This window comes from Paroedura picta, chromosome 10 (assembly GCF_049243985.1).
Source record: "Paroedura picta isolate Pp20150507F chromosome 10, Ppicta_v3.0, whole genome shotgun sequence".
NCBI classification, from domain to species: domain Eukaryota; kingdom Metazoa; phylum Chordata; class Lepidosauria; order Squamata; family Gekkonidae; genus Paroedura; species Paroedura picta.
The window spans coordinates 78,962,308-78,978,685 of NC_135378.1; the positions used below are offsets into that span (position 1 = coordinate 78,962,308).

The window sequence follows — 16,378 nt, forward strand, 5'->3', positions numbered from 1 at the left end:
GCGGTGACGTCAGGGGAAGGCCGGCAAAGATGGCGGCCCTGCGGCGGCTCGCTTCTCTAACCCGGCCTCCGCGTCTCAGGTGCTGCCTCCTCGCTCGAGCATGCGCGGCGCGCGTCCCCGAAGCCTCACTCAGCGCCTTGTCCAATCGCCATGAGCCTCCCTCCTTCTCGCTGCAAAGGGCGCGGCGGCCTCTTAGCACAATCTCCGCGGCGGGCCTAGTGAACGCGGCTCCCGCCGCTCTTCAGCCCTACCTACGCCTCATGCGGCTGGACAAGCCTATTGGTGAGTTTATATGTCACTCAAGGGGCGGGGACGTTTTTATAATCTCCGCCCACACGCTTCTGGATTCCGCCCTGTGATTGGCTTCCTTGCTCGGCCTTGCGCGATGATTGGCAATCCCATTGGTGAATCCAGTTTTCACTCAACGGGTGGGAATGACTGGTGGAACAGCCTCTGTCGGTAGATCTATATTGAGTGGATGAATGAATGGGGTAGGCAAACTGCGTCCCTCCAGATGTCCATGGACTACAATTCCCATGAGCTCCTGCCAGCGAATTGTAGTCCATCGACATCTAGAGAGCCGCAGTTTGACTATCCCTGGTCTAGTTTTCAAAAGTCAGTCCGATTCTTTGGGTTTGCTTTCAAGTAGGCTTAGCGCTAGAATCTCTGGCTGCAATCGTGTGTTGTAAATTCCATATGCCTTTGTAGGACGCACTGAAGGCGCAGTGTGGGAACCGGTTAGGTAGCGTTGGATTAAAACTAACAAGAGCCAATATCAAATTCCCCCTTGGTCCTGAGACCCAGAGGTTGACCCTAGGCTAGGGTCACGGTATTTCGAAAAGCAAAAACAAAACATATATTTCCCGACTGACTACTTCAAACCAGTTATTATGACAGATCTCATTTGAAATACTCCTACTATTTAAGGTGTGAATTACTACTAACTAGGAATGTGCCTAACCTATTAGTCCCAAAAGAGGGCATTTTTGTCAGTTTTGTTTTTTAGAAGAAGAAGCCCAAAAGAGCACACCTTAGGTTAATAACCTTTACCTTACCATACCTTCAAGAGCTGTTGTGTGAATGAAATAAGTGAGGAGAGAAGAACAGTACATGAAAGCATACCTTGAAAAGAACCTTGTTGGTCTTAAAGGTGCTACTGGACTCAAGCTGTTCAATAACTCCCTGTGTTCATGGAAAAAATTGACCTTTGTAAGTAGCAAGAGAAAACTTGCAGGACAGCCAGTCTCCTTCCTTACAAATCAGAGCATCTCCATACTTTATATTTTCTGTGCCTGCCTCATTTCCTCTTGTACTATGATGATGGTCATGCAGAACTAGATTTTCCCTATTTCTGAGCCTTAGATCCAAACCCTGCAAACAGGAACTTCTAGGACTCAAATCATTGCGTGTGTGCTGTCACTATGGGTCACCAAGCAACAAGCAGTTAGGAATGTTTTCAAAGGGAGTGGATGGTGTCAAGTGAGCCAGAACGCCATTACAATTCTGCCAAATTGCCCTTCTTTGAAGGCTTATGGTTGCAGTTGGTATTTTTCCTTTTATTCATTTGTAACCTACCTTTCTCACTGAGACTAAAGGCAGACTAAACAGTGTAGATCAATGCAATCAATATAATGAGATATCTGACGAGCTATGAAACAAGACTAGGATTATTAAAGCAATTTACACCGAATTGGCAATTGAAAAGCTGATGGGACAAAATTAAGGGGTGGGTCTGGATTACATCAAGACTTAGATGTACAGAAGGCAGCTGATGCAACTGTCTAAAATGCCTATCCTCCAATTCATCTCTTTCAAGGAGGGGTAGGGTCCCTTTGAGTACAAAGACAAAATTATACTGTGTTCAGGGACTTCTCCATTACCTCTATGAAAGGTGGCATCTCTGCAAGTTGCTGTTTTTCAGCTTTAAAAAATGGGGGGAAGTCCATTCGCATAAACACCTGTATCTGGATTTAATGCTTATGGGCTCTGGACTGGGGTATTTGAGTCTTGTTCAGTGGAACTCAACCTCCCAAGTACTGTGGTGTTATGTATTCAGAATACAGTGCCTATACATGATCCTAGTTAGCTTCACTGGTAGCCACTGTGGTCCAGTTTTCAGAGTTCCTCAGGAGGGCGCTGTTAGCAGAATGTATTCCGTTACCAGCAATAAAGTTGAAGCATGTTAATAAATCCAGAGAGCTGTTGTTTTTTACCTAGTTCAGGGTATTTTGTATACTTCCGCTTTTGTACACCGTTAACAAAATGCATAGTCATTGAGGAAATAACTGTTCATGTGATGGGGGGGGGGGGAATTGCTCCTACGTAGTTTCTCTAATTCTCTTTCACTGAAAGTTGTGAGATACCAAATTAGGAAGTGTGCCCCTGGAAACAAAGCTTCACAATTAAATTGCTTGCTTTTTCCTTGGAAAAATTACTGTTAACATCTACTCCCAGTTCCTTCTATTTAATTTGCTCTTCTGCCAGTTTCTCTATTGCTGTGTATCATTCTGTGCATGCATGAACTGTGTCATGGCTGTGGATTTAGGTCGTTCTCAGATCCGAGATCTACCCTCCATTCCCTTTAATCAGCTTTCCACTGTCCCCCCCCCCCCCCAAAAAAAAAGAAAACAAAGAAAAGGATAATCCCGTAAATCAAAAAGCAAAACTGGGAGATGAAGTTTACATCTTGATCTAATATTGATTTACCCTACATTTCTCCATCCTTAATCTCATTTGTAATTTCTGTTTTAGGAACATGGCTGCTGTATCTTCCATGCACCTGGAGTATAGGCCTTGCAGCAGAACCAGGCTGTCTGCCCTCCTTGTACACACTGTTACTCTTTGGCACTGGAGCAGTCCTGATGCGGGGAGCAGGCTGTACAATTAATGACATGTGGGATCAGGACTATGACAAAAAGGTAGAGAGAACTCCATGGACTTGAAAAGAACAGGCAGGCTCATAGCGTTTTGCTAAGTAAGTAAACTAGCCTTTTTGTCAAGCAAGTTTTCTTAGCAGGGAAAAGCTGAATGACAACAACAGCGTTGCCACCATCTACACCCCACAGCAAAAGATCCATGGACACCTTTCATGTTTCCTTAATTGCTCTCAATTAAGGTGTCAGTCCCCATTAGCATTGAGGTCCCTCCTAATCCCAAATCCTCCCCACTCCTGGCCCCACCACTAAAGTTGCCAATTCTTTCCCAATGCAGAGCTGGCAACTGTATTCCCAATACTAAACAGCCAAACATATTTCTCGTTATCTCCGCCTCCCAAATCTAAAAGCTGCTTGTTGAGTTGAAAGTCGTGGGCAGCGAAAGCTAAAGTAAAATCTAAACATCAGAGCAGTCTGTTTTCCAGTGCCTTTTCTGATTAAAGCGAGTCCAAATCATTCATCATCTGTTAACTTTGCTTATCATAACATGTTTGGAATTTGCATGGGATTCCTGTGAATGGGTCTTTTTGAGAACAGAACATAATTTGCAAACAGCATAATTTATACGCCTCTGTGGCTTCCCTGTCAGATGTTGTGCTGAGGAAATCAGAAACGCAGGCCGGCCGGCTTGATGCAGACTCTGAAACTGATAGGCGTGTTGTCAGCAGAACAAGCCATAAATAAATCCAGAGTAGATAACTAAAGACTAGAAAGCGCTACTCAGTATAGGGGAACTTTGACTAGTGCACCTGATTCTAGATGTAAAATGAAAAATGTACATTGATTCCAAAGATTTGGAAATTAGCCAGATTGCTCAAAAAGCTATTCCAGAATAATCTGTTCAGAGGCTATCATCACCACAGGTAAAATGGAGCTTTCATTTAAGATTCTCTGGTTTCACAATCATCAGTTTATATAATGTTATTTAAAGCATGTGATGTTTGGCATAGGAAAGAAGGGGGGAGTGAATGCCCTAGTCACACTTTAGTCTTTGCTTATTGACAGCTGCTCAAAGTGCCATCTTGCCTGCATTGTGGGGTTGCCAACTTGAAGGTGGGCCCTGGAGTTCTCCTGGAATTTCAATTGGTCCCCAAACTTTCCTTAGAGCCAATTGCAGCTTCAGAAAACAGGCTGGATGGCACCACATCCTTGCTCTGCTCCTTTCTGTCTCCAGACGTTGTCCTCTCCAGTCCCTGCCTCCAAATCTCCTGAGATTTCCCAAGCCAAATTTGGGGATGGTGGGGAGCCAATATAAGAAGGAGCCAGCAACCCCAGTTTCCCAGGGCATGACGTGTTACATCACACTACAGAGCACGGACAGACACAAGCTGCAGTCAGAGGAATAAATAACCCCCGAGTGGGCGTCGACCATTCCCAGTCATTGATGCATTAATAATTCTCTTCATTATTAAATGGTCAATGGGCCTCTTTCAAAATGCAGTATAGCAATTAAAGCAGATTGGGTTTTACAAAATACTTTCATCGTTCAGGCTGTAGTCTCAAAGGCTGCATAAAAAAAAGCTGCTGTTTCAGTAAGACATACCTTGTCTCCAGAAAGAAAAAAGGGTAACTGGATCTTCTACTCAATGGCCTGGTACAGTTGCCAAAAGCAAAGTAATTATGTTCTCTCTAGTTCCTTTATAGCACAGTAATCACAAAAACAGCAGGACACGGTCGATCTAAAGTCTCTAGCACTCCTGTACTACAAGGACAAAAAAGATCATTTGAAGGAATTTGCTTATAATGATCCTCAAGGAGAACCCATGGCAAAACACTAGAGTCTCCTAATTTAAAAGGGCACCCATACTTTGGTACAGTTATGGTGTTTGAACAATTTCCATTAGATTGTTACACCAAAGAAAGGTGCCTTTACTTAGGCTTGCTGTTCTGGTAAAGGTCACCTTACTAATTCTGTCCCCACCACTGGCTGCGTACAGCAAGGTTGGGTACTTGTTCCCCTTTTTAGATTCAGATGGGTAGTTGTGTTGGTCTGAAGTAGTAGAACAAAATTTGAAGTGATCTGATCTCCAGTTCTTAAAAAATCAATTCCCATCCTCCAAAATTAGCTGAAGCGGAGATTAATGCCTCATGGTACATTGAGGATGCAGTAATTGTTTCTAAAACTAGATTGGGTCTCTCACACACACTTAAGAAGTTGGGAAAGTGTTGTAGGAATGAGAATTCGGAAGCTAATAACAATAGAATTAGGTTTCTGATGTTCTCAGCTGTGGATGAATTGGCAAACTAGGATGAATCTGAAAAATAGCTATAAACCTCTAGGGGGGAAAGTTATTTTTTTATAGCAAGCTGTCGGAACCCAAGTTCCTATTGATTCCAAAAGTCAAATAGCATCAGAACTGCATGTGCGTCTCCCTTGGAAATTTTTCTGCTGAAGTACAGCAAGCTAGTGAGCTGTTGAATGGGGAAAATACAACTGCTCCCCTGCTGGGACTTTGCTGGTAGGAAGAGTCGTTGCAGCCAACTTGTGGTGATCCTGTAGGGCAGGGGTAGTCAAACTGCGGCCCTCCAGATGTCCATGGACTACAATTCCCAGGAGCCCCTGCCAGCATTCGCTGGCAGGGGCTCCTGGGAATTGTAGTCCATGAACATCTGGAGGGCCGCAGTTTGACTACCCCTGCTGTAGGGTTTTCAGAGGAGGTTTGCTTTTGCCTGCCTCCAAGTATCAACCCTGGACTTTCTTCGATGATCTCCCATCCAAGTACCAACCAGGACTGACCCTGTTTAGCTTTTGACAAGCTTGGGCTCACCTGAGACATCCAGCAGGAACTTTACTGAGGCTCATCTATGAGGGAGAGTTATTTGATGTATGAAGTCCAAAGCGATAAAGCTTGTGTACAATGTGTGTGTGTGTGTGTGTGTGTGTGTATGCATTACTGATGAAATAACAGCATAACTGAAATATTTCTCTGCCATTAGGTTGCAAGAACAGCGTGTCGGCCGCTGGCTGCTGGAAAGATTTCAACTTTTCAGTCTCTTGTTTTCCTTGGAGGACAGCTCACCTTGGCTTTAGGCATCCTTTTGTGTTTAAATTATTACAGGCGAGTAAAATGTTTTGGCCATTCCATCATAAGGTTTGAGCCCCTTGAAATCCTTGTGATAGGCCTCAGGGTGGAATATGCTGTATTAGAATTCAGGAATGTTTTAAGGAAACGGGTGCGTGCAAGAGGGAAGTTGCTTTGTAGGTCGCTCTGGAAATCCACACAGCTGGCCCATTTCTGACGGCATATCTTGCTTGGGTCCTGTATCGAGCGAAGTTTTGCATGGGGAGTAGCCTTCTGTTATTGAAATTGAAACATTCTGCCCAAAGTTATTGGGTCAGGGTGAAAGGGGGCTGGTCTGTGAAGTCTCTTAGTGCAGTTATATGTGTTGCCATAGTAAACATGGATTGGACATAGGATATGTATATGTGGTGATGGAAAGTGTCATCGTGTCAGAGCTGACTTGCGGCACCTTCAGAGGGTTTTCATGGCTAAAGGAGTAGTGATCCAAGTCTTCCTTAGCGGTCTCCCATCCAAGTCCTAACCAGGGCCGGCCCTGCTTAACTTCCAAGCTCTGACAAGATCAAGCTAGCCCAGGCCGTCCACATCAGGGCATCTATGGGTAGTGAATTAGTAGTAAATTAAAATTAAATAATGTTAAAGTAAGCGTGAAATAGATTATTTCAACAGTGCTGCTTTAAAAAAGCATTTTGTGTCCCTTCTACCAGGCAAAAAAAACATTTTGTGTCCCTTCTACCAGGCAACCAAGAAGGCATGTGTACCATTCTTCCTTTTTCTCAAAAAAAAAAAACAACAACTTTGAACCAACCCTGTGAAAGAGGTTAGGCTGAGCATGACTGCCCCTAGTGCTCCCAGTGAGCAGGGGTTTAAACCCAGGCCTCAGCGCTCCTCAGGAGCTGACACTGGTTGGAAGCAAGCAGATTTTTCATTATGTTGTGCTCTGCGGGTTGATTCCCATGCGTCTGTGCCACTAGCTCATGTGCCTTCCTCTCGTGGCTTGGATTGGAGGAAGGCACCACTATCAGAAGAACAGAACTATGGGATCTAACTCTCCACTTGCCGTAACAAGTTTGTTTGTTTGTTTGTTTATTTGTTTGGATTTTTATACCACCCGTTCTTTACAGCTCTGGGCGGTTTTCATGGAACATGATGTAACTTTACGTGGAACATTATAATAATCTATAACATTATACAAGTTTCACTGCAACATCACAACAGTCAAGTAACAATTCACGACGCAACATAAATAGCAGCAACACTGGGGAGATCAAATTGTTCAGTCATGTTGTAATCTCCTCTGAATCGCCCTGACAGGCAGGGACTGCAAATGCAATCAATAAAGGTAAAGGTATCCCCTGTGCAAGCACCGAGTCATGTCTGACCCTTGGGGTGATGCCCTCTAGCGTTTTCTTGGCAGACTCAATACAGGGTGGTTTGCCAGTGCCTTCTCCAGTCATCACCGTTTACCCCCCAGCAAGCTGGGTCCTCATTTTACCGATCTCGGAAGGATGGAAGGCTGAGTCAACCTTGAGCCGGCTGCTGGGATCGAACTCCCAGCCTCATGGGCAGACAGATTCAGACAGCATATCGCTGCCTTACCACTCTGCGCCACAAGAGGCTCTAATGCAATCAATAGCAGTACTTAAAGCTAAGAAAAAATGTGCACAATAGTACTTACTTGCGTTTTTTAAAAAGCCTTGCATTGAATGCTTTTCTTCCTCCCCGTACAGCATCGTGCTAGGAGCAGCCTCTCTCTCTCTCGTGGTGACCTATCCCCTTATGAAGAGAATAACATACTGGCCTCAGCTGGTCTTGGGTGAGCTTCAGCATTTCCTTTTCTTGCAAATGGCTTGTCTCACCCGGCTCTGTTATGTTATGGAAGAATTCACTCACATTTATTGATGGCATTTATGTGCTGCCTCTCCTGAGGCCACAGGGGACTCTCAGGTTTGCCATGTAAGAAAGATGCACCTTGGGGACATACAACTAGTCGAGCAGTTCCTGGGCTGAGAAATGCTGTGGTGCTTGCAGACTTTTACAATGGATCGATCCCGTGGCAGTCATGGGGGGGCATTTAGTGCATTTTTAAAAGAACAAATAAAGAAGAAGAGTTGGTTCTTATATGCCTCTTTTCTCTACCCGAAGGAGTTTCAAAGTGGCTTACTGTCACCTTCCCTTTCCTCTCCCCACAACAGACACCCTGTGAGGTGGGTGAGGCTGACAGAGCCCTGATATTACTGAAGAAGAAGAGTTAGTTCTTAGATGCCGCTTTTTTCTACCCAAAGGAGCCTCAAAGCGGCTTACAGTCGCCTTCCCTTCCTCTCCCCACAACAGACACCCTGTGAGGTGGGTGAGGCTGAGAGAGCCCTGATATTCCTGCTCGGTCAGAACAGTTTTATCAGTGCTGTGGGGAGCCCAAGGTCACCTAGCTGGATGCATGTGAAGGAGTGCAGAATCAAACCAGATTAGAAGTCCACACTCCTAACCACTACAATCAATTAACTAACCACTAATCAATCAATCAACATACGGCCATCCTGGCAAGCCGGCTCCTCTCTCCTGCAATCCCACGCTGCCATATTTCTGTTTGTAGCATCAATTATATTGTTTAATACTCCTTCTGCCGATAGGGTAGGGTGATTATATTCGAGACAAAGTTCCTGACCCTTTTGAGAGCTATGGAGAACCTCTGGGCCAAGTCCACTTATTGCATCTCAGACCCTGGAGATAAGGAAGGCTTCTCTGCATAAGCATCAACGAAATAAGAGCCCTGCCTTCCTTTTACAACTGGCCATGTCACAGGATGGAATTTCTGAATGATGTACCCTCAGAAACGAGAGGGGTGGGGCTTGAGCAATGTCTTTCCTTTACGGGAATGCCACCCTTCCTTGTATAGCTCTGACTCACTTACATAAAATATTATTCATTCGGTTGACATACCACCCTCCCGGTAACAAATTGAAGCCGGTTTCTGCTGCCGAAGCCAGATGCTGCAGTAACATTGCATTTCTCGATGCAGAGGGAGGTGCTTGTTGTGTGGGTGGTGGGCTAGGCCACTGTGCACACATCCTGCACCTTGCGTAGCTGGTGTGTTATTTGTGGCTTGTGATTCTTTTTGCCCAAACACCACAGAGGATGAAAAACGCTGAGGCTGACTGACTTGTGAGAAAAGACACAGAACAATCTCAGTGCTCTAGATTCTCTGATGGGCCGTGGAACTTTTTATCGCTCCTAACGAACATTGCGGCTCTTGTGAAGTTTTAATTAAAAGGGTCTCACATCTGCCTGCCTCACGGGTTACTTTGCATCTGATTCCATGTGCAGTCTTCTCAAAACTATTTTTTAAAAAATATATTTATGTGCCCACTTTCTCTTGGGCATCTCAGAATACAAGGTGGATAACAATAAGGTAACTACAACTTTGTAAAAACGGGGGGGGGGGGGCTATAGAAAAACAGCCCGCACAAAACAATCTTAACTTGGTCATGGATCCATTGAATGGATATTACACTAGAAATAATACCTAAAGCTGCTACTGCTGCTGCTAGTTATAGAAGTGGTTTTAAATGGTTTTGAAAATGTTATTAATTAGTATTGTTATTATCCGTTGTTGCACACCGCCCTGAGCTGGCTTGCCAGGAGGGCGGTATATAAATCTAATAACCGTAATAAAAATAAAGCAGTCAGTATAAAAAAACATGAAGACAAGTGGGCAGGGGCTTCTGGGAATGGTAGTCCATGGACATCTGGAGGGCCACAGTTTGACTACCCCTGCTCAAGAGGATTCATGGATGCCGCGTGAGAGTAGTTGAACTACAAGTCCCTGTTGATTGAGACAATACACCCTGGCAAAAAGATCAAAATGGCAAGGCTTAACCTGAATCCAAACCATCACTCTGCCATGCTGCTTGCTGGCTCACGCTGAACCCCAGTCACTTTGTCTCAGCCTAACCTAGGCCTAGTCTGCACACACAGGATAATGCACTTTCAATGTGCTTTGGCAGCTGGATTTTCCTGTGCGGAACAGGAAAAACTACTTCGAAAGTGCATTGAAAGTGCATTATCTATTGTGTACAGACTAGGTCCTAGTCACAAGTTAGTTGTGAGAAGATATTGGGGGGTGGAGACCGATCTATGCTTTCCTGAGCTCTCTGGGGGAAAGGCACATAAAAATGCAGTAAATCACTACTTTTTTTTTCTTTGTCATCTCTCCTAGGTCTTACCTTCAATTGGGGCGCTTTACTCGGGTGGTCGGCCATCAGGGGCTCTTGCGACTGGTCCGTGTGCTTGCCCCTGTATTTCTCAGGAGTGCTGTGGACGCTGATATATGATACCATTTATGCTCATCAGGTATAAAACTTTTTTTCTTCCCAGTTTGTTTTAAAATCTATGTTCTGGGATGAACTTTCTCCCTGTGATCTAAGGAGTATTAATTGCTCTGGTGAGATGGAGCTTCTCCCACTGTCTACAGCATGATCCGAAATACGCAGAATTGGTAATGGGAAATGACATATAAAGGAGATATTAAGGCTGGGTGCAGTGGAACACCCGACCTCTGCTAACAAAAATAAAATGAGGTGGGAGGGCAAACATTTTATTACTGGAGAGCCAGTTTGGTGTAGTGGTTAGGAGTGTGGACTTCTAATCTGGCATGCCGGGTTCGATTCTGCACTCCCCCACATGCAGCCAGCTGGGTGACCTCGGGCTCGCCACGGCACTGATAAAACTGTTCTGACCAAGCAGTGATATCAGGGCTCTCTCAGCCTCACCCCCCCCCTCACAGGGTGTCTGTTGTGGGGAGAGGAAAGGGAAGGCGACTGTAAGCTGCTCTGAGACCCCTTTCGAGTAGAGAAAAGGGGCATATAAGAATCAACTTTTCTTCTTCAGTATTATCAGGGCTCTCTCTGCCTCACCCACCTCACAGGGTGTCCATTGTGGGGAGAGGAAAGGGAAGGCGAATGTAAGCCGTTTTGCTGCTCCTTCGTGTAGAGAGGAGCAGCATATAAGAACCAACTCTTCTTCTTCTTCTACTCCGAGTTATATTGGAATTTGACAGGGTATTAAATACAATGTATATAAGCTGTGCCACAATAGCATTCAGGGTTTAAGTGTGAGAAGGTCCTCATCTGATGCCGAATTAACTTTGGGCTGTATTGCTGTGGGGTGACCTGTTTCTGTGGAACGCAAAAGCAGATTTTTTTTGGAATGATGGTTCTGAATTCCTTGGGCCTCTTCACCGAACATGATCTTCTTTCGTCTGCATTGCTGTTTTTATGCTGGTGATCAAGAGCCGCCTTGGGACAAACGGGCAGGGTAGAAATGCAACAATAAAACATCTGTCACCATGGGTGCTTATAGGCTGCCCTTATCAGCTGCCCTCTGTCATCTTGTTGGTGATGATGGGGAACTTTCGCATGGTGACGCACCTGATATGATCCATAGCGGGGAAAGATGAAAGGGGAGTGCATTAATCTTTGATTTAAGAGCTTCTTGCTGCGTAGGCTCCAGGTTGACTCAGCCTTCCATCCTTCTGAGGTCGGTAAAATGAGTCCCCAGCTTGCTGGGGGGTAAACGGTCATGACTGGGGAAGGCACTGGCAAACCACCCCGTATTGAGTCTGCCATGAAAACGCTGGAGGGCGTCACCCCAAGGGTCAGACATGACTCGGTGCTTGCACAGGGGATACCTTTACCTTTACCTGCTGTGTAGGTCAGGCTGCTGATTGTCGCTCTGCAGGGGCCGTTGACCATCTTTACTTGTTTGCTTCTGCGTTAGATGCCATCCGTTTGAAGAAATGTCTTTACACATCAGAAATATATTTGAATGCAAATAGTTTAGGTGGCGTATATTTTTGAAAACGGATTCCTCATGACTTGGTAGTTTTTCTTTGATTACTGTTGCACTTATCATGGCTGGCGTAGCCTTCGAACTGGGGCAAAACAAGTCCTGATACAATTTATCATAGAATCATAGAGTTGGAAGGAACCTCCAGGGTCATCTAGTCCAACCCCCTGCACAACTCACAACTGCCTGCCTACCCACAGTGACCCCAATTTCATGCCCAAATGATCCCACCCCCACATACACAAACCAAAAATCTCCAGAATCCAGCCTGGCCTGGCAGAAATTTACCTAGCATCCCTCAGTGGCAATTAGCAGTTCCCTGGGTATGCAAGGAAGGGCCACAAGAGACAAACACTGGCACATCCCTTCCTGCCCACCCACTCACAATCTGCCTAAGTTCCAGTTCCAGTGCATAGCTCCTGGGCACAAAGAGTACAAAAGGATCGTATTTGTCCCTTTATCAATCTTGTCCCGATTTTGGCTTCTGTACAAACATCTATATCAACTTCCATTGTAGGATAAAAAAGATGACGTGGCCATTGGTGTGAAATCAACAGCACTCCGATTCAATGAAAACACCAAACTGTGGCTCAGTGGCTTCAGCGTCCTGATGCTTTCCGGTCTGGCTGTGACAGGAATGAACTGTGACCAGATGTTCCCGTACTATGCAGCTGTGGCAGCTGTAGGCGTCCACTTGGCACAGCAGGTTAGACTCCCAGCGTTATGGTGTTGTTTGATGGGAGAAGTGTTCTATCCAATGAACATTCTTAAGTCTCTTGACTGCAGCAGGCAGGTGAAATGCCTGCTGTGTTTTGTATCTTTTGGCTTTCCTGAGGATTGTATTGAGTTTTTGTTTCCTGTGCAATTTGCTTCTATTAACTTTTCTGAAAGACGAGTTCCAGTGCAAACCAGGTAGAATACAAACACGTTAGCTGACCTCCTTCTCTCTTCCTGAGAGCCAGCATGGTGTAGTGGTTAAGAGCAGTGGCCTCTAATCTGGAGAACCGGGTTTGATTCCCCAGTGGGTGACCTTGGGCCAGTCACAGTTCCTCCTAGAGCTCTCTCAACCCCACCTCCCTGACAGGTCATCTGTTGAGGGGAGAGGAAGGGTAGGCGATAGTAAGCTGCTTTGAGACTCCTTCAGGTAGTGGAAAGTGGGTTATAAGAAGCTGACAGGAAGGAGGAATTGAAACTGCAAAATCAACACTCTACTCATCTCTTTACGGTGTTTCCACAGGATTGAGTCATATTGTTAAGAAATTCCAGTGGCTTGAGTGTGTAGGGAAAAGAGCTGCAAAAAACAGACAGAGGAGAAAGCTTGTTTGCAGCACATAATAAAAACAGTAAGCTTCTGGTATCCTGGAAAAATGCTCTGAAGAAAGGGAGGTTTGAGGAAAGATTTAACGTGGCACAGACTCAACATATAATAAAAGTAGATCATCAACTTGTCCCTGGTTATAGGGACTTTCCCAGAGAGTCTAAAGAAAGCTGTGGTTAAGGCTACTTATGAAGAAAAACAAACCCGTTGGATCCATCTGACCTGGCCATCTCCCACCCAGTCTCATACTTGCTGTTCCTGGGAAAGGTGGTTGAACACATGATCTCAGAACAGCTTCAGAGTTTCCTGGAATAGACATCGGCCCTTGACCTGTTTCGATCCGATTTCCAGCCTGGCCATGGGGTAGAAACAGCAATGCTTGATACAGTTGATCTTGGGCTATTCATCTGCTGCCTAGCTGACACTAGAATCCAGGGTGCCATGCTTCCGTGGCTGCAATCCCATCTCCAGGACAATAGGAGAAAGAATCTCTCCGCAGAATGTCTTACTGTGTTAGGTTCTGCAGGGACCTATTCTCTCTCCATTACTGTTCAGCATATACATACACCGTCTCGCCCAATAATGAATGACACCCAGTTATATCTACTGGCCATCTGTTGACACCTCCAGATTCCTTGGCCAGATGCCTGGCAGTTGTGGTGTGATGGCTCAAGAGAAGTCAACTGAGTTTGGATCCAGCTAAGATGGAGGTCCTTCAGCTGGATAGAAGAATAGTTGGTTCTTATATGCCACTTTACTGGAAGGAGTCTCAAAGTGGCTTATATTTGCCTTCCCTTTCCTGTCCCCACAACGGACAGCCTCTGAGGTGGGCGAGGCTGAGAGAGCCCTGATATCGCTGCTTGGTCAGAACAGTTTTATCAGTGCCGTGTCGAGCCCAAGATCACCCAGCTGGCTGCATGTGGGGGGAGTGCAGAATCGAACCTGGCTCGCCAGATTAGAAGTCCACACTCCTAACCACTACACCAAACTGGCTCTACATGCCCCAGGAGAGTCAGTTCTACTTCTGGCTCTTAACAGAGTCCCACTCACAACTTCAGAGGCTGTCGGAAGGCTGGGTGTGATTCTGGATGCCTCCCTTCTGATGGAGGCTCAGGTCACAGGAATTGCACACCAGCATTCTGCCATCTTTGCCAGGTGTAGCAACTGGTGCCCTACCTGTTAGCACCCAACATAGCCACAGCGATCCATCCAATGGTTACCTCTAGGCTAGATTTCTGTAATGGTCTATGCAGGGCTCCCCTTGAGGCTGTTCCAGAAACTCCAATTGGCTCAACATATAGCTGCTTGGTTTCCTAACTGGGACCCATGGAGAGTGCACATCCAGCCACTCCTCTCCCTGCTGCATTGGCTCCAGATTGGAGACTAGATCAGATTCAAGGTTCTGGTTATTACCTGTAAAGCCCTAAATAGTCTGGGACCCTCATTTCTATGGGACCGCCTCTCCCTCTGTGTCCCCCCCCAAGAGTGCTATGGTCTAGCGCAGGGGTGGTCAAACTGCGGCCCTCCAGATGTCCATGGACTACAATTCCCAGAAGCCCCTGCCAGCATTCGCTGGCAGGGGCTCCTGGGAATTGTAGTCCATGGACATCTGGAGGGCCGCAGTTTGACTACCCCTGGTCTAGCGACCAGAATCTGCTTATTGTCCCTGACCCTGAAGAAATAAAATGTGCCTGAACTAGGGCCAGGGCCTTCTTACCCCTGGCATCAGAGTCCTCTGGGACCTCAAGTTGTCCTGCCAGGCGTGTGGTTGAGGCAGGTAGGTCTCTCAAAACTGCTGGTCTCCCCAGCCAAGAACTCACCCAAGCAGAACATGGTTAGAATGATATCAGCCCCCTCTTCCACCCCCCTGGAATAAAAATGAAGCAAGGAAGGACTGGTTTTAGAAGTTATAATTTTATAGTTTCAATAATTTTATGAATGTTAATGTATTTTATGGCTTTAGTCTGTCAACGGCCCTGAGCCTTTGGGGAAGGGCAGCATAAAAAATTGAAATAATAATAATAAACACGAATCCGTTGTCTCTTTCCTCAGATATACACTTTGGACATCCACAGTCCTGAAGATTGCTGGAAAAAGTTCTCGGCTAATCGAACAGTGGGACTCTTGCTTTTCCTAGGGATCGTTCTGGGGAATTTACAGAAAAAGAAAAATACAGACGGGACAAGGAAGCCTTTTGATAGTACTTAGCAGGGACGTAATGAACTTCGTTTTATGGCCGAGAAAATTATTCCAAGGAGATAAAAAAGTTCAACCCAGAGCCTTTGCACTGGCAATGCTTTATGGGAGCAGTCCTTTGGAAGGAGACTATGCATCTTTTCATGTCTAGAGTCTGTCAAAATGTAGTCTGGATATTAATTGCATGAGATCTTCCTACTGCAGTTCTTACCGAACTGCACTAGGGGCAGCCTTGGCAATCACTGAAGCCCGAGGCGGCTGGTGCCATGGACAGGGGCAGTGCTGGCAGCAGTGTGCCAGCCAGCGCCTGGATACAGGCGGAGAGCTCTGCACCTGCATGTGGCCGCCAGCTGGCACGCCAATGTCACCCCTCCGAGGCGCTGCCCACCTCAGGCTTCGGTGAACACCGAGGCGGTTGAACCGTGCCGAAGCGCTCACCCCTAAATTCTGCACCCAATCTGAGTACTGTAGAATTGTAGTAGGTGTTCTGGAATTATTCTGTGAATAACAACCCATTATTGTGCAGTGGCAACAGTTTCAAATTGTTAAACTTATTAAATATTTAGTCGTTGTACATAGTTCAAATACTTTGGCCACCTCGTGAGAAGGAAGGACTCCCTGGAGAAGAGCCTAATGTTGGGAGCGATTGAGGGCAAAAGAAGAAGGGGACAACAGAGAATGAGGTGGCTGGATGGAGTCATTGAAGCAGTCGGTGCGAGCTTAAATGGACTCCGGGGAAAACCGACTTCGCACCTAACAACAACAACACAGTTCTATTGTGATGCATTCTAAAACAGTGAAGTATAGACTATACTGTGACTTTTGTTAAGGCGACATTTGGTCTTGCTATTTTTCTTGCACCTTTTTGTATTCTAGATCCACACGGCAGGTTCCTGCTCAACAGTGTGATATTGGGATAACTGCCAGTGAGGTGTAACGGTGAAGTGTCAGACTGTTACCTGGGGGATCATGAATGTCAGACTAGTTCCTGGTGTAGAAGTTAGGAGCAGCAGCCAGGTTTGATTCCCTGCTCCTCCACATGCAGCCAGCTGGGTAACCTTGGGCTA

The 16,378-nt window shown here is 45.9% G+C and overlaps 1 protein-coding gene across 2 annotated transcripts; it reads left to right on the forward strand.

Moving 5' to 3' along the window:
• On the forward strand, nucleotides 1-15,885 carry COQ2 (coenzyme Q2, polyprenyltransferase). 2 transcript variants are annotated; one of them, XM_077301015.1, is made up of 7 exons: nucleotides 1-282; nucleotides 2,752-2,918; nucleotides 5,871-5,992; nucleotides 7,684-7,769; nucleotides 10,170-10,303; nucleotides 12,315-12,503; nucleotides 15,168-15,885. In XM_077301015.1, the coding sequence occupies exons 1-7, from the start codon at nucleotides 30-32 to the stop codon at nucleotides 15,321-15,323; spliced, it is 1,107 nt and encodes a 368-aa protein (XP_077157130.1). In that variant the 5' UTR covers nucleotides 1-29; the 3' UTR covers nucleotides 15,324-15,885. The 2 variants fall into 2 exon arrangements, with proteins under 2 accessions (XP_077157130.1, XP_077157131.1); XM_077301016.1 differs by lacking the exon at nucleotides 12,315-12,503.
• The last annotated feature ends 493 nt before the right edge of the window (nucleotides 15,886-16,378 follow it).